This window comes from Bufo bufo, chromosome 6 (assembly GCF_905171765.1).
Source record: "Bufo bufo chromosome 6, aBufBuf1.1, whole genome shotgun sequence".
Lineage (NCBI taxonomy): Eukaryota > Metazoa > Chordata > Amphibia > Anura > Bufonidae > Bufo > Bufo bufo.
Genome location: NC_053394.1, coordinates 28109092 through 28134234, shown reverse-complemented (window position 1 = coordinate 28134234; position 25143 = coordinate 28109092). Strand labels below are relative to the sequence as shown.

At 41.7% G+C, this 25143-nt stretch overlaps 1 protein-coding gene across 1 annotated transcript in view; it reads left to right on the top strand.

The window, feature by feature from the left end:
- Positions 1-25143, top strand: part of LOC121005471 (ovostatin-like) — a 77641-nt gene that overhangs the window by 21628 nt on the left and 30870 nt on the right. Inside the window, exons 10-19 of the mRNA XM_040438240.1 lie at positions 1112-1270; positions 5886-6116; positions 6747-6804; positions 6959-7101; positions 12733-12882; positions 13442-13612; positions 19623-19716; positions 19817-19976; positions 23635-23866; positions 24724-24847. Coding sequence (XP_040294174.1) covers positions 1112-1270; positions 5886-6116; positions 6747-6804; positions 6959-7101; positions 12733-12882; positions 13442-13612; positions 19623-19716; positions 19817-19976; positions 23635-23866; positions 24724-24847 — 1522 coding nt within the window. The remainder of the gene's footprint in view (positions 1-1111; positions 1271-5885; positions 6117-6746; positions 6805-6958; positions 7102-12732; positions 12883-13441; positions 13613-19622; positions 19717-19816; positions 19977-23634; positions 23867-24723; positions 24848-25143) is intronic.

Here is a 25143-nt window from a genome sequence, read left to right as displayed (position 1 = left end):
GCCCATCCCCTTAACTTTGACCTTCACAGCAGCCCATCCCCTTATCTTTGACCTTCACAGCAGCAAGCCCCTTTAACAGTAAGTTTCACAGCACCCCACTCCCATGACAGTGACCTCCTAAGGGGCCTGCCCCATTAACAGTGACCTCCACAGTACCCCGCTGCCTTAACAGTGACCTCACAGTACCCTGTTGCCTTTACAGTGACCTCCACAGCAGTTGCCCCTTTAATAGTGGCCCCTGCCCCCTTAAGAGTGACCTCCACGGTGTTCCCCCCTCTAACAGTGACCTCCACAGCGGCCTGCCCCCCTAACAGTAAAATCTACAGTGACCGCCTCTTCAACAGTGACCTCCACAGTGCCTGCCCCTCTAACAGTGACCTCCACAGCGCCCTGCCCCTTTAATGCTAGAGCGACACTACGACATGTGTCACGCGACATTTTGTCTCAACAATTTTTATAATTATAAGCTATGGTGTCGCACTGTGACATGCGACATGCTGCGACTGCGACAAGACAGTTGCAAAAAATCCATCCAAGATGGATTTTTCTGCGACTGTCGCGTTGCAGCATGTCACATGTCACAGCGCAACACCATAGACTATCATTTTAAAGATTGTTGCGCGACATTGGTGCGACATCAATGTCGCCAGGCACATGTAGCAGTGTAGTTGTGCTCTAGGTGTCATGCAACTTATTGTCGTCGTGTAGCCCTAGCCTAAAGCTGGCTGGGTTGTTATGGAAATCTTGAGTAAAACTGGGTGTATGTGGAGACTAAGGGCCTGCAAGCTTCTATTGGCTGATAAGAGACATGTGACCATGTGTATGGCAGTTGGGATATGAAGAGAAAGACTTGCAGGCTTGTATTGGCTAATGCAGGTCATTTTTAGGGGATTTCTCAGTAACGGTACGTCCTAGAGAGTTGTGACCCCCACAAGATTTTTTTCCAGGTAGCAAGGCATGTGTATACCAAGTTTCGTTAAAATCGATGATTGCGTTTTTGAGTGATAGCGGAACATACATACATATATACGTCCTTCTTTATATATATATAGATTTGTCTTTACTACCAACTGTTTTACTGACTTTCAGTTTCTGTATGTATAATTTGCAGGTTGCTGTTGTAGATGCTCATGAAAATCCACTGAGTGATCAGATAGTTGAATTGAAACTAAATGGAGTAACTCTTAAGAATCTGACCACAAATGCCAATGGCACAGCCCAGGACTTCATTGATACATCTGATCAGGATAAATCACAGATCAGTATCGAGGTGAGTGAATGAGATACACTGGTAGAAAATTGCAATAAAAAAGGCACCTAGCAAAACCTGCTCTGCTTTTTGTTATGTCAGGGTCAGAAGTATTGTAATAAACTTACCTGTACGGGCTCCAGGGCGCGATCCTCAGCCTCGGCACGGTCTTGTTGGGAGAGATGCACTATTGAGCCACGCCCTTTGGTGATGCGGCCGCATCCTTAGTAACAGGTTGCATAATTTGAATCTCCTGGACCCCAAAGCAAATAAAAAATAATAATCCTCCGCAGTGGCCAGGTTTGGAGTGGCTCCAAAACAATGCTAGGTTCCCTGGACACTGTCGAGGTGTCACCACGTGCTGCTGCTCTCTGGAAAGGATGGTAAGCCATAGGGCTGGCTTCTCCAGTCTCCTAGTTGGCAGAAGAAGGGTTTGATGCTGAGGAAAGGCCTGAGCTAGCTGTTCCTATCTCTCTGAGAAGGCTGGTACCCTGGACAAAGGCTGGTAATCCAGGATACATTGCAGAGTATCTCTGTCTCAGCATCTTCTTCTGGTCATTCAATAGTCTGGCAGAGGCTCTTCTAAGCACTGATCCCTAACTGCAGAACACTAGGGGCTCTGACTGCTCTCCTTATACATGGTTTCTGGTCAAACTAAAACCTTCTAATGGGAGGGGTGGAGTGGAGAAACTCAGCACAAACAAATACAATGTTACACTTTCCGTCTCTCATAGACTTAGATTAGAGCTTCAATGATACTCAATGGCATTGATACAGCTTTTTTTTTCCAGACAAACACAAGTTTGCAGACTTTACAACAGAGCTAAAACCAGACATTCAAAAGTTCAGTCTGTCTTGTTTTGGTGGTAAACAAGTCTGGCTTTTTCCCTCCAAAACATGCTCTTCTTTAAACCCTAGGGCAGCTGTGGAAAATTATCAGCTTTTTATTCAAAGTCCCAAAAGTCTCTCAGTATTCATTAACTTTCCACATAGCCTCGCAAATACAGTGCAAATGAACAAGATATATATCACAACATACATATAAAATGCAGTTATACAGTATTAAACAGTGCACATTAACCCTTTCAAGTGAAATAAAGTAAGAAGTTTATAACTTTGCAGGGACAAATTTCCAGACTTCACAGTACCCCTGCTCCTGGGCACTACACCTCCCTATAACAATGTGCAATACGTTTTACTTCTTATGAGGCCTGGATGCAACTCTGCAACCACTCTAGCTATGTCAAAACCCCTCTAACTATGTCATGTCCCTTGTGAAGGTTAAGGCTAGAGGTTGAATTATCCCTCAGATTTTTATTTTCTTCTCTGATTTTGCTTGTACATGTGTGTATGGGATATATAATACAGACATTACCAGATAAATAATATATTTAAACAGACTATGAGCAGCATCTTGTGTAGAAATGTGGCTCTGAAGAAAATGGCCAGATTTTCAGATTTTCTGTAACCTCTTCAACTTCTTAATGCACCCTTATGTAAATTTGCATCAGAAGTGCACAATAGATGTATGAAGGGGCAAGGTGTGCAATAGAGCTGATATCTGTCCACAGTGATCAGGATCAGCAAAAATCAAGCCCTCACAGCTCTGTAGATGGAAGTAGAAAAATGTTATGGTAGTCAGAATATGGCTATATAAAGAAGTTTTTCTTTGAAAGGTTTTTATTTTTTAACCCCTTAAACCACCATGACCGGTACATCATGGACTGCTCTGCATTAAGCCACCATGACGTACAGGTTCATCATGGCAGAAATCTGTCACCGTGTCTGCAGACATGGTGACAGCGCTGTGATCTTGGCTGTTACACACAACCAGGGATCTTAGCTAACCGGTCCGGTCCCGGGCCGGTGATCGCTCTGATTGACCCGCCGGTAAAAGGTTCTTATCCCCACTGTGGGGATCAGAACCTGGTGAAATGTGTAAATTATGCAACCTAACCTCCGCCCTGCGCAATGTGTACTGCAGTGCAGTGTACCGCAGTGTATTGTAGAGCCATCAGACCCACTAGATCTACAAGAACCAAGTGGGTCTGAGGCCAAAAAGTGTTAAAAAAGTGGAAAAAAGTAAATTAAAAATGTAATTTCTTTATTATAGCTGCACATTTATAGTTGATTAAAAATTTAAATATACTAAACATTTTTGGGATCGCCCCGTCCGTAATGACCTGATCTATAAAAGGATCATGCTACTTTTACCGCCTGGTGAATGCCCAAAAAATAAAAAATATATGGCTTTCAGAAAATGGAGACACAAACCAAAATAAATAAAAAAATACACATATTTGGTATTGCCGCGTCCATAATAACCTGCTCTATAAAAAATACCACATGATCTAACCTGTCAAGTGAACACTGTAAAAAAAAAAAAAAAAAAAAAAACTGTGCCAGAACAGCCATTTATTTGTTAAATTGCCTCACAAAAAGTGTAATATTGAGCATTCAAAAACCATAAGTAATCCAAAATACTACCAATAAAACCTGTGACCTTATCCCATGGTTTCCCAAAGGGGGCACTTTTTTGGAGTTTCTACTGTAGGGTGCATCAGGGAGGCTTCAAATGTGACATGGTGTCTAAGAACCAGTCCAGGAAAATCTGTGATTCAAAAATCATCTGGCCTCCCTTTTATTATGCTCCCTGCCTTGTGCCCTTACAGAAGTTTACGACCACAAATGGGGTGTTTCTGTAAACTGCAGAATCAGGGTAATAGATACTAAGTTTTGTTTGGCCATCAACCCTTGATGTGTTACAGGAAATAATGGATTAAAATTGAAAATCTGCCCAAAAAGTTAAATTTAGAAATGTCATCTCCATTTTCCTTTAATTCTTGTGGAACACCTAAAGGGTTAAAAAAGTTTGTAAAATCTGTTTTGAATAACTTGAGTGTAGTTTCTATAATGGGGTCATTATGGATGGTTTCTACTATGTAAGCCCCACAAAGTGACCTCATAACTGAACTAGTCCTTGAAATGTTTTTAGAAAATTTCCAAAACCCACTTTTTAAGAATTGCTTCTACAATTCTCAGCCTTTTAATGTCCTAAAAATCTGAATACATTTACAAAATGATGCCAATATAAATTAGACATATGGGAAATGTAGTAAAGTAATAACTATTTTGTGAGGTATCATTATCTACCTTAAAAGCAGAGAAATAGCGATTTTTTTTTCCCGCATTTTCAGGAAAGTTTGTATTATTTTTTTTATAAATAAAAGTGATTTATATTGACTCAAATTTACCACTATTATGAACTGCAACGTGTTACAAGAAAACCTCAGAATGGCTTGGATAAGTAAAAGTGTTCCAAAGTTACATAAATTGAAACATGTCAGATTTCCAAAATTTGGCCTGATCCTTAAGGTGAAAAATGGCTGGGTACTGCAGGAGATAAAGTAGTAAAACATAATAAATACTGTACAAATTAGGTATTGTTGAAATCCTGATGACCCAAATAAGAATAAGGTCTTTATGTATGGAGTATGTCTAGAAGATGATGAAGATCAGTGGACCCCCATTAGTGTGACACTCATGGTCTGTCTTAAGCCATCAATATCAAAGTCCCACAAACATTTTTCAATCTGAAAATGATCTAGAGCCCTATAAACATGAACATGCCGTAAGATAAAAGCATCATTTTTAAAGTATTAGCACCCAATTGTTGTATTTTAGTACCTGCCTGCAAAGAAAAGCAACTTCTGCTGCATGTTTCTGAAGTGGCAGCAGAGGTTTAACTACAACCCACTGACTTGCTCTTGGTACACAATTGTTGGAACTACATAGTGCTGACACTGCTGCTTCTACTCATTGTGTATATTGCTGGAAAACAGCAGCTTATGTTTCTCCAAGAAGTCATGAACCGTGGTTTGTTTAAATCTAATTTTTTAAATAAATTTACTAATAAAACTAAAAATATGTACTTTGAGGTAGATTTGAAAAAAATAATTAAAATACAAAGAGTACTAAGTAATGTTAATTCACCCAAATGGGTCTATTTTATAAAACATATATTTTTGGCTATACATACTTATTAACTGAGTTTTAAGTCTGAAGAGCTCTGATCTAGATCAATGATAAAAGGTGCACCCGTATGGCATGTGAAGTTAAGTTACAACCAATGTCATCAGGCACACATTGAAATAGCTTTGTAAACAGCAGATATGTGGTCATACTTCTAGACAGGTCTAGTGCAGTGTAGAATTGGGCTTTTTCGTCCACTTCTAGGTAAGTGTAATTATGCGACTTAGAATTCATTTTACTCATCTCATGTAAACTAGTCCAGCCTTAGGGGTATGAGGACAGTGCATCTCTTTTAACTACAGAAGGGTGTACCATTGACCTTAAAGGACTAGATATCTGGAGCACAGAATTCAGCTACATCTCCTAGTTTAATGGCACTGCATGATTGTACAGTACTATATGGGGACTATGTGGCACACCGTAAGGAGAGAATTAATAGAAGGTTCTAGAAGGCCATCAATTAACATTTGACCAGCCTTTTATAATAACATGTAAGATTAAACCTCATAATATAGATGGAGAATCCTTATAGTTCTGGCAAATCTCGGTGTTTTGTAGTTTTGTAGTTTTCCCATGACCTAAATTGTGTCTCTATTCTTCCCAGGTCAGTTACAAGAACTCTGAAGAATGTCACGACCCCAACTTTATTACTCCCACTTATTCCAATGACTTCTACACAGCCGAACGGTACTATTCTCCATCTGCAAGCTTTGTGCATATAGAAGGACCCAAAGAGGAGCTTCAATGTGGGCAAACATATACTCTTACTGCCAAGTACATATTTGGCCGTTCAGGCCTTCAAGAAGGGGAAACCACCGCAGATTTCAAATACATAGTGAGTACTGGTTTCTAAGAGGCTGGATATTAGAGATCATGGACATGACAATAACTGTAATCACTAAAGATATTGCAAGAAACTAAACTGTGGACAATTCCTTTACCGATATGGAAAGATATACATATGTGGATGTTGGACTTGATCTTAATTAGAGATGAGCGAATTTCATATTTTGAAATTCGGTCACGCTTCGTCTACTGGTAAAAGCAGAATTGCGTTATGGATTCCATTACCACGGACCATAATGCAATTCTATGACGGAATGCATAACGGAATGCCTTTAGAGGCTTTCCGTTATTCATTCCGTCATAATAGAAGTCTATGGGCTTCTCTCCTGATCCTGAGTCCTCTCCTGCATAACGGAAACGGGATGGATCCGTTATGCAGGCCATAGACTTCTATTATGATGGAATGAATAACGGAATGCCTCTAAAGGCATTCCGTTATGCAGTCCATCATAGAATTGCGTTATGGTCCATGGTAACGGAATCCATAACGCAATTCTGCTTTTACCATCAAATGAAGCGTGAACAAATTTCATAACATGATATTGGCTCATGTCTAATTTTAATGTTCAGTGTACCTTCAAGACTTATTCTTGGTTATTTTGTTTTTCTTTTACTGTAGATAATGTCAAGGGGAAAGATTATGAGGTTTGGAACTTTCTCAGCAGATCTGACCAACTGTGAGTATTGCCATTGGTTTCAAAGAGGGCATCTTTCTACTATCTACGTGCTTATCTATCTATCTATTTATCTATTTATCTGTCTTTCTTTTTATCTATCTATCTATCTACCTACTGTATCTATTGACTAGTTCTTTCTACTGCTACATTCCAGCTCTGAAAGGAGAATTTACAATCCCCGTAGAGGTAACTGTAGACCTTGTTCCGGTTATTGACATTGTTGTCTACTGCACATTGGAGAAAGAGGTTGTGACACACACCCTTCGCCTCAATACTGAAAAATGCTTCAGGAACAAGGTAAAGAAAAATTCGATGTCATTGACCAAATTTGATAGTATAATATTTTATAGGCCTATTTGACTCATTGGACACTTTCACAGAAGACAACCTGGGTTTAGCAATAATTATTGAAGAATTAACTGTCTCTTTTTAAATTCTTTACATGTTTATATGATAGAAAATCATACAATTTTCTAATATACATTTGTTTAAAATTCTGCATGTCTATAAGTAATATCAGACATATAAGTAGATATTCAGTAGAATTGAATAGCCTATTTATTAGAGATGTGCAAAGTACTGATGTAGCCAGCCAGTAGCGCAGGGGCAACACGTGAGGTGCACGGTGGACCGATGAGGGGCCAAATAACAACACAGTTCATCAGTTACTGGCTGGCAGCACAGTGTTGAGGTGGACAACACGAAATCCTCCGGGGCACGCTCTGTGGTAGGGAAACATCAGCCAAGATGGTGGTTGAAGTGCCCTTGATGTTAGGGGTGCTTAGGGTACTTGTTGCGGCTGAGTCTCTTGATGGTATTTGTTGTGACTCCAGTACCGTTAATGGTGGTACAACCAATTGTAGTAATAATGAGGTAGACAGTGGTAAGGTACAACTCGCAACTTTTACTCATGTTGGTTCCAGTTGCGGTAGATACATCAATCAAAATGCAGTTTTTGGTTAGCAGTAGAGTTAATCTGTGAATCCACTGTTTATAGGCTTTCTTAGGCTGGATTTAAGCTTTGGATATGAAGTACCTTATTCAAGTTGGTATGCTCAGTCCTATACCTTGTCCTTTCCCTCCAAGCTGAATATTGGGACAGGTAGCTAATCTGTTTTCCAGAGTTATGGTGTGGCTGCCAGAAGCTATAAGTCCTCCACCATGCGCAAAGGTGTCTGTGGCCCTAAATAATGGCTATTATCACCGATGAATCTTTCTGATGCTTGGGTCTGTTCCAGGGAGGCAAACTCTCTCCTACTGGTCAGGGATGCAAGTATATAGTCTGGCCACAGAAGGAAAACGCTCTTCTGCGCCTCACACCTTGGTACTACCTCATAGCGAAGTTGGCTCCACTCACTAATCTGTGGTGTGGAGTCTTCACTCTGCATTATCTCTCCCACTAATCCACCAATCTAATGTCATCTAATCCATCTTACTAGGCCAGACCTAAGTATTTATAGTAAGGTAACGGCCAAAGGGTGAGAAAGGCGCTCATAGGGTAAGTAAATCGAGGTACAACAGCTTCCTTCAAAGAGCTGGTGGATGCGATAGACTCACCTGTTATGGTTGCACCGAAGTTAAGTGGAACCATATTGCAGGTGAGCTGTGAAGTATAAAAGGTGCAGGGCGGTGTTGCCAGATGCGTCAAGAAGCCCCTTGGGACGAAGGCCAAGTCGCCACTCGGGTATATATTGGAAAACGTATCTTAGCTTGTCACTGTGGAGTGATCAAGCTGGTAGACGATCATAAGGCACATTACCACGACCCGGTACAGGATGCAATAAAGTTTATTTTGAGACAACGCGTTTCGGGGTCTCGATGGCCCTTTTATCAAGTCTGTGTCACCCTAGTTTTTTGTGCAGCTGGGTGTGTACTGCCTGGTTTCTTCTAAAAAAGGCGCATGTCCGTACCTTAATTTTGTTCTTGTTACACTTTGAGTGAGTGTAGCGGTTTCACCGCTACAGTCCTATGTGCGGCACGTGTAGAAAGGGCACGCGCGCGCGGGTCGTGGTAATGCGCCTTATGATCGTCTACCAGCTTGATCACTCCACAGTGACAAGCTAAGATACGTTTTCTAAGTATTTATAGGACCTAGGTGCTATCCCCATCTAGTGGTGGGATGTATAAATTACACCTAATCTGCCTGGTAACAGGGTTTTTGCAGATAAATTAGTACAAAATTACATAGCATAGCATAATACAATTCTTAGGGAAAAAAAGTGCTTTTAAGCAGTGCCCACACACATGTAGTGGGACGCTGCACTGATAAATTTGATTTGGCTGCTTCACCGAATAAAAAAAAAAATATTAGCTTAGTGACAAATTACTTTGTCGTAAAGCACATTTCTTTGCAAGTAGTGGGTGCCCCTTGTACCCCTCAGATGCCACATTCATAGCTGACGGCATCTCACATTGATTTTGCAGTGTAAAATAAAATTAAAATTTTTTATAAAATCATACTTATCCATTTGATCGTGAAGAGCCGGCATCTTGATTGAAGATCTAGCGCGAAATCTCGCGCAACCCGTGATGACATCATCGCGTTGGCCGGAGTGGAGACGTCATTAGTGATGAGCGGCAGGGGTCATATTCGAATTCGCAATATTTCGCGAATATTTTGTAGAATATTCGTCGAATATTCCCAAATCCGAATATTCGTTATATTCTACAATTTTTTTTACTCGAAAAATCAGCAAGGTAATGATCGTGTAATGCGAATTTTAGTAATGCGAATTTTTATTGCAATTTTTTTCAACTTACAACTATTAGACAAAGAAGATTATAGCACTATATTAGCTAAATTGCTTAATAATCTTTTTTTTTCTGAATATTTGCTATATTGCTATAACTTCGTTTTTTTTGAATATTCGTAATATTCTAAAACAAGAATATATAGCAATATAGTGAATATTCGAAAAAAAACGAATTTAGAGCAATTTAGCTAATATAGTGCTAAAATCTTTTTTTTTATAGTTGTCATTTTTTTCCAATCTGTACTTCAGATGAGAAAAAAATTACAACTATTAGACAAAGAAGATTATAGCACTATATTAGCTAAATTGCTCTAAATTCGTTTTTTTTTCGAATATTCACTATATTGCTATATATTCTTGTTTTAGAATATTAAGAATATTCGAAAAACGAAGTTATAGCAATATACAAAATATTTTAAAAAAAAGAATATAGAGCAATTTAGCTAATATAGTGCTATAATCTTCTTTGTCTAATAGTTGTAAGTTGAAAAAAATCGCAATAAAAATTCGAAAATTCGCAAACAACACTACTCCTAAAGTCAAATATACTGCAGCCTTCTCATTGGCCCACAAGCTAGAAGCAGGGAGGGATCATGTGTACTGATTAAAAAAAAATATCGAATATTCTAAATTCCGAATATATATCACTATATTCGAAATATTCGTGAATTTTCGAAGTAGCTATATTCGCGATAAAAATTCGAAATTCGAATATTCGTTATCAACACTAGACGTCATATGTCACTGCGCACAGGATTTAGAGTAAGATCTTCAATCACGATGGCAGTGGCTGGCTCTTCGCGCTCAAATGGATGAGGTAAGTATGATTTATTTTTTTTTTTTACTGCCATTCACGGAAAATTGATTTGTTACCACTAGGAAATTTGGCCTTGTGGCAAATCGAATTTCCCCTAAAATTTGGATCGAAGTCCACTTTGTGGACTTCTAGGTGCTCAACACTACTATTTATCAGTCCTATGTAATGCATCTGAGGCATCAATCATGTGACACTCTTCACATCATAAAATAGGCTACTTTCACACTCGCGTTTAGTGCGGATACGTCATGGATCTGCACAGCTGGATCCGTTCAGATAATACAACCGTCTGCATCCGTTCAGAACGGATCTGTTTGTATTATCTTTAACATAGCCAAGTCAGATCCGTCTTGAACACCATTGAAAGTCAATGGAGGACGGATCAGTTTTCTATTGTGCCAGATTGTGTCATAGAAAACGGATCCGTCCCCATTGACTTACATTTTGTGTCAGAACGGATCCGTTTGGCTCAGTTTCGTCAGACGGACACCAAAACGCTGCAAGCAGCCTCCAAAGCGGAATGGAGACGGAACGGAGGCAAACTGAGGCATTCTGAGAGGATCCTTTTCTATTCAGAATGCATTAGGGCAAAACTGATCCGTTTTGGACCGCTCGTGAGAGCCCTGAACGGATCTCACAAACGGAAAGCCAAAACACCAGTGTGAAAGTAGCCATACCTGACATTCAGTAACCAACATTGTAACATGACTTACATGTGCTGGGTCAGCACACAGGACAGCTCAATGTGATAACTAAATAGGACTAGTGGTGGAATAATGATTTTTGTTATGGTTATTACAGTAAATACATCACTGTGTGAATTCACAGGGCTACTTGTCTCTAGGTGATTAGTACAATGACCGCCTGTCTCTAGGTGATGTTGTCATACTGTTGATGAAGCTTAGTGTAAAAAAAAAAGAAACATAACACACACACAGATTTTCTTCTACACAGATACTGAGAGACAGGATGAGATGCTGCAGGAAACAATACTATATATAATGTAAATGTTCTGCTCCTCAATACACTACTATTCACCTGTTAGATACCAGGGCAGTTTATGAACGCCAAAGATCAAATAACACATCTGAGAGTGACATGACCAACATGGATGGTTTTTACAGGACTAATAAAGGCTGTGCCATTTTTATTTTCGAGAGAGACTACTGCACGCCTATAATAAAGGTCTGTAAGAACAATTTGAACTAGAAGTATAATTGAATTTTTTTCTCAACACCCTATTCTCTAAATAAATGAATATAATCATTAAAACTGGAATACCTCTCAGAAAGGGTGATCTTAGTAAATTGAACCATATCTCTGGTTGGAAGCAGAACTCACTTTTTTTTTGTTTTACATAAAAATAAAACCAGCAGGAGAACTTTAGTTTGTAAAAATAAATCTTCTTTATCCTTCATGAATCTATTGTTATTTTTGGCAAAACAATACAGGGGATGATCAAATGATAGTGTAAACAAGACCTTAAAGGGACTCCTTACAACGACAAGTCATGGCATAGCGCTGCTTCACCTGAACCATATCAGCTTCACTATTTCCCAGTAGAGATGAGCAAAAAGATTCTACAGAATCAATTTGTCCAATCAGCGGGGCTTCTGTATTTGTCTAAGTCCTGCTGATTGGACAAATTGATTCTGTAGAATCTTTTTGCTCATCTCTACTTCCCAGACCAATTTCTGAATGACTATTTTGGCATTTATTTCAACTATAAATAGACGCATTTGGATTCTGGCAATGTTTTCCATCTGTGACATGGGCAATGAAGGTTTGGGGTGTAACTAAAGGGAACTTTGCAGGGTTCCATAGATTTTATTTCCCAGATTTTTTTTTTCATCTACCACTGGCACAGTCCAGTCATAGATATGTACATAGTTTAGGGGTCCTGTGCACCGACATTGAAATTTAGCTTTTCCATCTGTGACCCAAGAAGAATTTATGGATAGACCAAACAATGATGTAAAATAATGTTTGTGTTATGTGTGGTCCTGCTTCCCATGTTGCATATTAGCAGCAGAATAGAAGACTAAAGCTACCGTATGTGAAGCACCTCTAAATAAAACATAAGCAGACTTGGACTGCAATGTATCCGTGGCCTCAGCTATGTCACTGAAAGGGTAGTCCGAGAAACTAGCACATGTTATTTAATTCCAGTGATGAGTAATTTTTAGCCATTGTTACCAAGCCAAGACGTCATCATCTCTTCCAAAACAAGTAAGTTTTTTCTTTGTGGTTCAGCAACAATGGCTTGGAAGGGATGGAGATATGGATATAGAGTAGATGGTCGCCTGAAGTAAAAGTGACAACTTTCATAATTCCAGTATTCAAATCTTTTTTGAACAGGCATCCTTGCATTTCTCAGAAGAAAGAGCAAAACCCGGTTCCACTATTAACTTGAACATTACATCATCACCAAACTCTCTTTGTGCCATGAGGGTCTATGATTCAAGTCTTCAGTTTCTCCGCCAAGAAAACCTTCTCACACCTGAAACGGTAAGACACTTTCTGAAAAATATAGCAAAACAAGCTCAGAAAAGTGTAAGAATTACCAATGGCAACTCATTCCATTACTGCTCTTCATTTTTAGATGTTTAAAAGCTAAAGTTTTACATTGCTAACTTCGGCTTTACAAACCCAATAGTAATTTAATAGCAAAAAACCTTAAGTTTCACATAATGAGTGAGAGTTAAACTGGCCACGCAAATGCTAGTGGGCCCCACCCACTTTGACACAATAATGGACCCCCCAAAAATCCAGCAAACCCACTTGGAGCCAAACACTTGCCAGTAGAGGCTGAATCAATACATGACCATGTATGGTGTCCTGCATGTTCAATTAAGACTACAACTAGAGTGGATTTGAACTTTTGGGTCACCCTCCGATTTATTTCCTTATTTTGGCTTTGACTGACGCTGTGACCAATTGACAGGACATACATTTATGTACAATGACCAGTCATCTATGTAGCCACTAATACAGGAAACGACACCAACGGTAGTAGTAGTCTTCTAGCTCACAGTACATTATTACATCTCCTACTTTATCTTTTCAGGTGTATTCATCTCTACAATACAATAGTCTGAATGGATACTATTTTGAGGGGTACAACGTAGCTCCACAAGACCCTCCTTGTGTTGATGGTAGTAAACAATACCTGATTGATGGTTTGTACTATTCACCTGTTGAGTCCCCGAATGAAAGAGACACCTTTGAGCAGTTAAGCGTAAGTATCTACAGTTTCTGGACTGACTGAATGATCACAGCCATTCCACAAGGAAAGCACAGTAAATGTAGAAGGACAGTTTGTCTAGGACCATGGTACATATAACATATGCCATTACTAGAGCATACATGTGATTGCATACAGACAAATCAACACTGCCAAATGGCAACATATACCAGGCTGGTCACCAAATAACTTTTTGATCTCATTGATAAACTGTCTTGAAGAGTCTGCACTGGAAACTTAGCAACTGCAAGAATGGTGATCCAGCAGAGACTTTCCATTGAGATTCAGAGATAAGCAAGGTTTATGATTTCAGCAGGGGCTGGTTCAATGTTCTAACAGACTCCCCGATCCTGCTCTGCTAAATGTATTGTCAAATACAATTGTACCCAAATAAATATATTCTGGTAATATTCTGGATAGAGATGAGCGAATCGAAGTTAATGAAGTTTGATTCGCACCGAATCCGAATTTCCTCACGCTTCGTGGTAACGAATCAAATTTTTTCCTAAAATGGCTGCTGCATGTGTTAGGAAATGGAGCAAGGAACTCTGGGAACGAGGTATCGCCCACAATGCCATGCATGCAGCCAATCAGCCCTGTGATGTCACAGCCCTACAAATAGCCTCAGCCATCTTGGATTCAGCCATTTTCCAGTGTACAAAGTGCAGGCAGAGACGTCAGCAGGCGCTAGGGACAGTGCTAGAAAAGACTTTAAAACTTTTATTTTTCTGTAAAGAAGTTCAGGGAAAGGATAGACCATCTAGATACTGGCTGTGTGACGATTGGTCTCTGCCCACCCCCTGCCGCAATCCCGCCTCACCTGAGTGGTGTTGCCGGCGTGTGACGTCACTGGCTGCGTCCGCCCTCTGCCCTGTTCACTGTGACTCTCCTCGGGCTTCCCTGATGCCTGGGTCACGTGACTGGACGCACGGCGGCGCTCCCGGGTGGCGTCCTGCGTCGATGACGTCACTGGGGGGCGGGGCGACGGAACTGAGGCGCGGATATTTAAAACTCACTTCTGAGACATACAATCGCGGCTGGTCTATACTGTCACCCCCAACCATAGGGGTTGCACATGTTTGAAAGGGATTATTAGATTCCCCAGACCGTCTTGCACAAGACTACCCCTCCTGTGCCACTCTGCTTTCCACCCTGGATTAAGCAGCAACTGCAGCCCAACCAGGCTTCAGCAGTCCACAGGTCATTACAGCCTGTTCCTTTTTCCTCAGTGTTAAACTAGCCTAAGGTTAAATACCTACGGCTATACTGTTACCTCCTGCAGTCGTTCCCCCTGAAGAAGTCACGGACAGAAACGTGCCACGTCGGGTGACCACTGGAAGTATCACCATCCATTCATCACTGGAAAAACCTTCTGTAGTTCCAGGGTACAGGTCCACCATAGGGACAGGCTACCGGACGGGGTCGCCTTTCTCAAGGCGAGTGCTCTGTATAGACAGGTAGCAGCATAATAGCCCCTCTCACCTTGATAGGGATATATAGGACTCCTCCTATTGTCTGATCTACCTGACTACACTGTCTGATCTACCTGACTGCACAGCTGAAGCATCCGTCCTCCGCCCGGCATACTCCCAGGTTTTCCTGCCTCCGGTTACCAAGGAACCGTACCCACTTACTACAAAGGGTCTGGTAAGACTGTTCGCGTCCTCACAGACGGAGCAGAATTTTTCATTTGTACCAGCCTGGTACTAATTGGTCCTATCTATGTTTGTATGTTTTTCGTTTAGTGAGTCCTTTTTACTCTGCTTATCGTATAACTTATTAAAAGCTATATTTTAAATAAGTACACTCCCCCCTCCCTTTGCATAGGGGCCCATTGCCTGCTCATCAACTCGGAGTGTATTCAAAGCCTGAATTGAATCAGGGCTCTGATGAATTTTTGCTGAAAGGATAGGGAGGAATCATTCCACAGTATTGAAGCAGAACAGGGTTCAGTAGGGGAGGTTACAGACTGGGTAATAGGAACAATCCGATTACACCTTGCTGCACTGACTGCGGATCCAAATTACCATTAAATAGCTCTGTAATTCCATCAAACCGTTCTTATTAGGGTGCAAGTGCTGTTTGATACAGCCATTAATAGGGTTTATTACAAGGAAATATTTATACGTCTTATTTGCCCTTGTGTACGGCAGTTATATGTTCTAAAGCATGTTTTGGCTTGGGGAAAAAAAGGGCTTATTAGCTGTTGTGTGGTGAAGTGAGAAAATTACAGCCCTTTTTGGCGTGTATTAGCTGCAAAAAAATATATATTCGCCATTCCGTGGTGCAGTTATATGTTCTTAAGCCTTTTGTGGCGTATATAAGTGGAAAAAAGTAAGGGCCTATTTGCCGTTCAGTGGTGCAGTTATAAGTTCTATAGCCTTCTTTGTCGTGTATTAGTGGGGGAAAAACAGCCGTTGTGTGGTGAAGTGAGAAAATTACAGACTTTTTTGGGGTGTTTTAATTTCCTTTTTATTTATTTATTTGATCTAACAGTATGTCAGACAGAGAAGTGCCAGGGGAGTTGCAGAGGCCTAAATGTTTCTGGCGCAGGCACAGGTCGCAGCAGAGTAAGGGGTTTGGCAGCAGGGGGTCACTACGTGAGGCCTGAGCTCCCAGTGTCATCTAGCAGACATGTCTTGACCAGCAACCCAGCGGTTCTTGAATGGTTGACTAGGTCACCCACTTCGCCCCAAGTGACATCCGACACCCCCAGCCAAGAGTCGGTGGGTTTATCAGACACAAACCTTAGTTGGCATGGCCCGGGAGCAGGTTCTGTGCCCTTACCTGTCCTCAACCTACCTCTGTCCTTTTCTGTTCCCTCAGCTAGACAAGTATTATATGCTGTGGGCTCAGCTCCACTATACAGCGAGGGCGAGCTACTAGAGGACAGTCAGCAGCTACTGGCCAGCCAAGATGTAGAAGAGACTTCCGCCGCTCCCTCTGGTAGGCGGGAAAGTAGTGATGAGGAGAGTGGCATGGGAGCTGGTATTGCAAGCGGTCAGGCTACTGACCCAGAGCCCGTTGAGGAGGACATCTGTGGCGTGCATCGATGATGATGATGTAGCTGATCGCACTTGGGAGCCGGGTGAATTAGGTGCTTCATCATCATCGGTAGAAGAGGGTGGAAGCTTGCCCGTAAGGCAGCAGCGGAGCCAGCAAGTCGGTAGCATGCCCAGGAGTCAGCAGGGTGGCAGCAGTTGAAGGTCGGGAGCCAAACGTGCTCGGGGTAAACCACCCCCTTCTCAAGAGCCTACTTGCCCGGAAAGTAGTGGTGCAGGGGTACACAGAAGTAGAGGCGGTAGCAGTCAGTCAGTGTGGAGTGTTGGGGGTAAAATCACCTACCCGGTGGTGTGGCAGTTTTTTTTTATTCAGCCGCAGGAGGAGGTGAACATGGCCATTTGTAGAATCTGTGGGCAGAATGTGAAGCCTGGCCAGGATGCCAATGTTGGCCTTGGAGAACTGTGGCTCCGATGTGGTAGTCCAGCCTGCCGCAGCAACCGCTGCATCACCCAGTGGCATGCACCCGATTTAAGGCAGTCAAGGCTACACCACCTCAGCCGAAGGGAGCTGTCTGTCCTTCTCATCATCTGCTGGTCCTACATGCTCCTGCTCTTCCTCCTACTCATCCTACTTCTCGTCAGTCATTCCGTTAGCAATCGATCACCAAAGCGTACAACAGTATGCGTGCACTCATCCAACGGCGCAGAAGCTGAATGTGCTCCTGGCCAAGTTGCTGGTGCTGCAGTCCCTCCCTTTCCAAGTGGTGGACTCTGCACCTTTCAGAGAACTAATGGCTTGTGCCGAGCCAGAGAGTCCCAAGCCATCATTTATTTGTGAAAAAGGCAGTACCAGCCCTGCACACGTATGTAGAACGGAAGGTGGGCCAGTCCTTGAGCCTGTCGGTGTCTGCCAAAGTGCACGGCAGCGCTGACGTGTGGAGCTGTAACTACGGTCAGGGACAATACATGTCCTTTATGGCCCACTGGGTGAATATGGTTCCTGCACAGCCATACCAGCAACTTGGCCAGGTGACGCGGCTTCTGCCTCCACGTTCTCACGTCGTTGGTCCTGTGACAATGTCCGCCTCTGCATCCTTATCCTCCACCGTGTCCTCAGCCTCCACTGCAGGGACAATTCACAGTGCCCCTCCATCATACCACATGTGCAGGGCACGGTGGTGTCACGTTGTTCTGCACCTGGTTTGCCTGGGTCGAATGGAGTCACACAGGAGAGTAACTGCTCCATATCCTTCATCAAGAAATCGAATCCTGGCTTTCTCCGCGACAACTGAAAATCGGAACCATGGTGAATGACAACAGGAAGAACATGGTGTCGGTGCTGCGTCAAGGAGGGCTGAGCCATGCGCCCTGCATTGCAAACGTGTTCAATCTGGTTGTCAAGCGGTTCCTGAAGTCTTTCACCCATCTGCAAGACATCCTAAAAATGGCAAGGAAACTTTGCATGTACTTCAGCCACTCGTACACTGCAAAGCACACCCTCCTTGAGCGGCAGAACGGCATCCCCCAACATAGGCCGATATGCAAAGTTTCCACCCGTTGAAATTCCAACCTCCATATGTTGGACCGACTATACGAACAGAGAAAGGCCATAAACATTTTCTTGATGATCTAAGCAGACGAGTACTCCTCTGTGTAACTTTTATGTCAGCCAGCGGCAGCTCATGCTCATGCCACGTTATTTGTCATTCGCCAGGACTACGGGATGAACAACGTCATTCCACTGCTTCATGTCCTGGAACAGATGGTGGTAAATCTAGCTGTCAGGGGACTGGAGACGTGGCGCCTAGATCTCACGGCCACCTGAGCCCTGTGGTGGCGGAACTGGAAGAGGAGGAGGACATTGGAGCACACACAATGTGTAGCGAAATGGGTGGTTTTTATACACAGGTGACAGGAGAGAAGGAGCAAGAGCAGCCAGAGGAGCTACAGGGCAATGAGGAAAACAAGGCAGAGAACCCAGACACACCATGGCAGTATGCAGTGGAGATGGAGGCAGGGAGTCCCACTGAGTCACTTGCACAAATTACCTGATGCATGCTCACTTGCCTGGGTAGTGACAGCCGAATTTCTGATCTGTCAGAAAGAAGGGAAATGAGAAACACATCGGATCCTGTCTGTGTAGCAGTTGTAAGGCCTGTATGACATGGTCCCTATTTCGCATGAGAATTGGCTTATGATTTGGTAGCCAAAGCAGGAGTGGGTACAAAACACAGAAGACATGCAAATATTCCATTTACGTGTCATCTCTGTTTTAGATCCACTCCTGTTTTTTTTGGCTTTAGCAATACTGATGGATTACCGACCAAATGCTGACTGAGTGAAGGCGGATGCTCCACAGACAGGATCCGTTTTTTGGGGGTTATTGTTCTGACGGATCAGAAGAAGGGCAAAATAATCAGTGACGTCAATACAAACTTACTGCTGACACCCTCTCCACTCTGTCGGGGGCTCTACTTGTATAAGCGTTTAATAGAACAGGTTCTGTAGAAATCTATGTGGAATCAGTGAATTGGTGTAAAAGGAGTGCGCTCTTTCACGCTATAGTAGGATCTTGGGCCTCTGCACGGCTCTTTATACCTGGCACTAACATTGACCTGTAAGGCTGAGTTCACACTTGAGTTATTTGCAGTGATTCTAAGAATGACGCCTGTCATCTGCATGTCATACGGACTCACAGTATTAGTTCACTACCACAGCAGACTCCCTATGCGTGTTACTGCAAGGCACAGTGTTCTACACCACTATACAGGCTCTCTGCAGCCTGGAAATAGAAGTTTTTTAACGTGATTCGCCACAAATAAATTCGGATCAAACCAAATTTTTCTGAAAATTCGACAAACCAGCCGAATCGAATTTTTTAGAAATTCGCTCATCTCTAATTCTGGGCATTACTGGTCAGATAAGACCGCCCCTTTAAAATGGTCCCATGCATGTGTCTACTGTCCTTATATCATCATGAAACGGGTTTCCCTCTCTTTCAGAGCGTCGGCTTGCATTTTATTACAAGTATAAGATTGAAAAAACCTACCTTGTGCGGTGGATCAATTTTTGTCAACAACAATTTTAGACGGCCCGGTAATACGATTTCTACTAAAACATTTGTCTGTCAGATCATAGTTATTGATGACAAAACTTCTGAACTGCTTATTAACTTGTAAAATGTTCTTTTAAACAGGACTTGCATTTGATTCCTCCTCATTTGCGTCAGAAAGTTCGTCCTTCAGCATCCTGAATAGCCCTAACATCCTGAATAGCCCTAACATCCCGGGTGGTGAGATCCGAAGTGTGCGGACAATCTTTCCTGAAGTGTTGCTCTTTAGTCAAGCGCAAACTGAGTAAGACTTTAAGTAACCACCTTACTTTTATGGAGTCAAAGGGGTTGTCTCACTTCAGCAAATGGTATTTGTCATGTAGAGGAAGTCAATACAAGGCACTCACTAATGTATTGTGATTGTCCATATTGCTTACTTTGCTGGCTTCATTCATTTTTCCATCACATTATACAATGCTCGTATCCAAGGGTTACGACCACCCTGCAATCAAGCAGCGTTGGTCGTGCTTCCACACTATAGTAAAATACACTGGCCTCTCCGGTGGCCAGGACTGCGGGAGCGCTTTTTCCTACAGTGTACAAGCACGACCACTGCTGCTGGATTGCATGGTGGTCGTAACCCTGGAAATGAGGAGTGCATAATGCAATGGAAAAATGAAGGAAGCCAGCAAAGGAGGCACCATGGATAATAACAATTACTTTAATAAGTGCCTTGTATTAACGTTGTCTACATGATAAATGCCATTTGTTGAAGTGAGGAAACCCCCTCTAATTTCTTAAACTTTCTGCCTGACTTTCATCTCAAAACAGTATGGGTTGTCGAAGGTTAGAAAAATGTGGCTGCTGTTTTTCCAAAAACATTGCCACATGAACCCTCATCTACTGTACGCTTTGTTATTGCAGCTCATGGTTTGTTCTCATCTGCATCGGAGGCCTCAAAAGCCGTAAAATGCTGACAGAAAAGTCCTACATTTAGGAGTCTTTTTTTTTTGCCCAAAAAACAAGACAAAAAATTAACTCTTGAACAGAAAAGGACCCCACAGTAGTCAATGGATTATGTTTGGCCCTGTTCAGTACAAGTATGTGCCTTATCTGGCACGTCTGTTATCTTTGTTGTTCTGCTCCTCTGACTGCCTTTAGTGTGAACATGCACTGAAGCTGAACTAAACACAGATCATAGTGTAGTGATATCTGTGTGTTGTTCTAATCCTGACAACCCCTTTAAGAAGCTGTGGACATGTATTAGATTCAGTAATGCTTACTAACTAAAAAGCATGACAAAGTGGCTCCAATTACCCTGGAAACTGGTATATAACACCCTGTAGTCTCCTAGGAATTTTTAGGAAAACTGGTTATAGCTTTTCATTTATTTTTTTTATGAATATTTTTTATTTTTCTCTCCCCCCTTTCCAATCTCTTGAATGCAATGACAGAAATACTAAATGATATCTAAGTGACACTGACACACATGACTATGGGTAAACGCACATTTGACGGAGTTCAAAAAAAATGGGGGCAGATGGTGTTTGGAGTGTGTGGAAATGAAGCAACATGGATTTTTGTCTACTATGTTCCGTTACCACTCACAGATGTTAGCCTCCACTACCTTGCGCATTGTAAGACACGTATATGCTGATTTTAAAAACTTCAACCCCAAATTTTTTTATTAAAACTGTGTGTAGATAAAACAACACAGATTGTTGCCTAGTATGTCACGTTATCTTTTTACAGAGGTTATCCTCTGCTACCCTGCGTATTGTCAGACACGTACTATTTTTTCTTAAAGTATAAAAAAAATTAAAATTGTGGAGAAGCCCTGTCATGGAGCTCAGACTAGTATTTCAAGATTTCAAATGCTATATCTATCATCTGGATGGTAAAACATGTGTTGTACAGTTTTGTGCTTTTTTCTCACCACTCCTGGAAAATAGTGTATCTGTTAAAAGTTGTGCAGTTGTGCTCGGAGGCACACCCAACCTCAGCTCCTCACTTCTCACCCCCTTTCTGACAGCTTTCCCTTCTTCTCCCTATTCTACACAATTCTTCTTCTAGCCTTTCCCGTCACTCTCCCTAGCAGTAGAATACAAGCTTGGTTGATTTCTCACTGTCCCTGATTGTTTTTTTACTCTCCCTAACTCCCTAACATGGTTTTTCTGGCAAAATTTTTTATACCCTACCACTAATGAAGTATGATTATATATATATTATTTTTTATTATTATTTATTTATTTTTTAGTAATTACACATTTATTTAGTGCCATACATTTTTTACAATGACTAATAAAAATATATTTATATATATAATCTCTATTTCTAAAATGTTTCTGCCGAGATTTGAACTCCCAAACTTGTTTATTAGAGGACGATGTTAACCACTACACTATACAGCTATATGTTAACCTGCACAGAAATATAAAATAAGTCTTCTGCTGAATAGGAATACTCACTAAATCAGAAACTACTATGAGGTTTTTCTGACACAGTTTAGCATTCAGCTTTATAGCTGAGTGGATAAGGTCCTTGGGCCAGATTTATCATGACTGACAGCTCACTCCACTTTAACATATGGCTAAAGTCAGTTTTAGCCAAGTCAGATTTATGATCGGCCCTTTAAGACTGTAATAAATGTGGTTTGACGGTAGCAGTTTATCCGTCAGTAAGCAGCTTTACAAAAGTCGCACATCTTTACGAAAAAGTTGCATGTTTTTATGAAAATATGTTCTATTAAAAAGTCTCATAAGATAAGCATGGTCCTCACTGAAGTGAAATTGCGACTTTTTTGAGACTTTTTAAATAGTCCCAATAGTAAATCTGTCTAGAGATTCATTTACATAAGAAAACACGCCCACTTTCAGAAAACTGGCGAGCATAGTGCAGAGCAGAAAAAAGTCGCAAATTTGTGCGCAGTTTAGCCTTTGGGACTTTTTTTGGGACTTTTTCACTCCATTATTCTGACCTGAGCTAATGATAAATCTGGCTCCTTGTCTCTATTGCACAATGTTGGGAGTTCAAATCCCAGTAGAAACTTTTCAGAAATTAGCTTTAAATACACTGGGGTGTCCTCGGGCACTGACTCCATATATGGATATAGCTATATATGGAGTCAGAGCAGGGACTCCTAAGCTGAACTAGAGTCCCGACACCCTCCCCTCTTCAGAGCAGGGGGTGCCTGGGGTACACCCTTTAAATTCCATTGTGCTCGGTAGAACTCCCGAGCATCAGAAGTGTTCTACCCGAGCACACAAGCACTTTGGTGCTCGATCAATACTACCTACCACCCTCATTCACAGCACAGAATGGCGTTCTGCTAAGGCACATCCCTGCCTGCTGCAGCACTGATTGGCTCCTCCAAGCTGTCTGGGTGACCTCTCAGGGTCATGTGAGCATCCTTCTTCCTCCCTAGTGCTTTTTCCCACCAATAATTGCAGTAAAATGTGCACTGTTTTACTGGATTCACCTGAAACGAACCTGAACAGCAAATTATGAACTTTTTTCACAGAGCCTACAGAAAATGAACTTTATTAGTTTTGCCATTAATTATTACATAGTTTAATGCTTTCACATGTACCGCTGATGTATTCCCAACATTGAACTATAAGTAAGTTTTAGTGACTGAAAACAATACAAGTTCATGCATTTCAGAGGATGACTGCAGATTTCACACCAGGTTTTGTAGCTCTAGCCTAGCACAATGCCTTAAGACATTAAGCTGACGTCAGATTGCTGGTGCATGATATTCCTGTCTTTACGTAGGACACTGGTCAACATTAAAATCTACACATCTAAAATTGGCTTCTGAGGATTTGTATGCATATGTCGCTAGTGAGGGGAACTATGGGAGATTGTCTAATTCTGCATAGAAATTGCAATAATGTTTTACAAGTAAACAGGTTACAACACACAGTAGTATAATACATTTTTCTTTTTGGAATCTCTTGTAGTGAAAGTGGTTCACAGTCAGTGGCAGTGGAGGTACCTGGCACTATCACTAAATGGAATGGTGAAATAGCCTGCATGGATTCTAACACTGGATTTGGAATGAACACATCCCCGACCAGCTTCACATCCTTCCAGGAGATGTTTGTAGATGTTGCTCTTCCTTATTCCTTACTCCGAGATGAGACTGTAGTTCTAAATGCTGTAGTGTCAAATTTTATGGACAAGAGTGCTAAGGTGAGAATTAGAGATGAGCAAAGTTTTGGAAAATTCGATTCAGGTGATTCGCAAAATTTTACACAAAAAAAAAATTGTTTTGTGACAAATTACTTTGTCACAAAGCGCATCTTTTTGTAAGTAGCAGGTGCAATGACAGGGAGCTGCAATAACGCCGCTCCCAATCATTGTACCCCTCAGATTCCGGGTTCTTACAGTATCGCTTTGCATCTGTGAATAAAAACAGTGTAAAGCTACATGCAGATAAAAGTTGTTTGTTTCCATGTCCGTTCCATTTTTTTTGCGGATAGGATGCGGACCAATTCATTTCAATAGGTCAGCAAAAAATGCGGACAGCACACTGTGTGCTGTAGACCCGTAAAAAAAAATAGAACAATTTGCGGACCGCAAAACACATACTGTCATGTGCATGTAGCCTTAAAGTAACAGAAAAAAAATGAAATCATACTTACCGCCACCATTTGCTCTGCGCCGGCTGTTGCCATCTTGCTTGAAGATCTGGCACGTAATCTTGCTCGGCTCACTACGCACGGGATTTCGGCCAAGATCTTCAATCAAGATGGCGGCGACCATGATCATTCCGCCCACCCAGTCCTGTGGAGCCTGACGCATGACTAAGCTGCGGGCAAGTAGGGAGTGATGTAAGGGGCACCAGTAGCAAACCAGGCAAAATTTGGCATGAGGATTCAGAACCAAATCCTGGATGACAGGGAACTTACTTGTGGCTCTGAGCCATGTGTACAGTTGGTACTAAACTTTTGTGACTGTAACCAGTATTGGTCTTCACAGAATATATACACACAATGCTGTACTGAGCAACTCATCCATAAAAATTCTGTCATCTCCTGTCCGTTTAGATTCGTGTAACAGTAGCGCCTTCTGCTGACTACACAGTAGAATCACTGGATGAGGAACTAGTCAAATGTGTTTCTTCTGGGGGAAGAGCTTCGTTCTCCTTCAGCATGAAAGCCCAAGCAAGCGGTAAGTAATGTCTACTCAAATCTGGTCATTAAAACTTCTCAAATGTTTAACCTGATACTGAATGGTCAATTACTGTCTTCTGCTTTCAAAATAAAATGTTAAATGAGTGGTTCTTTAAACGAGACAAACCCTTTCTTTTTGCCCAATTAGGACCTATGGAAGGTAGAGATGAGCAGATAGAAAATGGGAGATAACAAACTGGGTCCCACTCTCTAAAAGACCTATCCCATCCATGTACTATATATACAGAAATGTATTTTAACATAAAACACAGAATTTTCTCTTGGAGCAAGCAA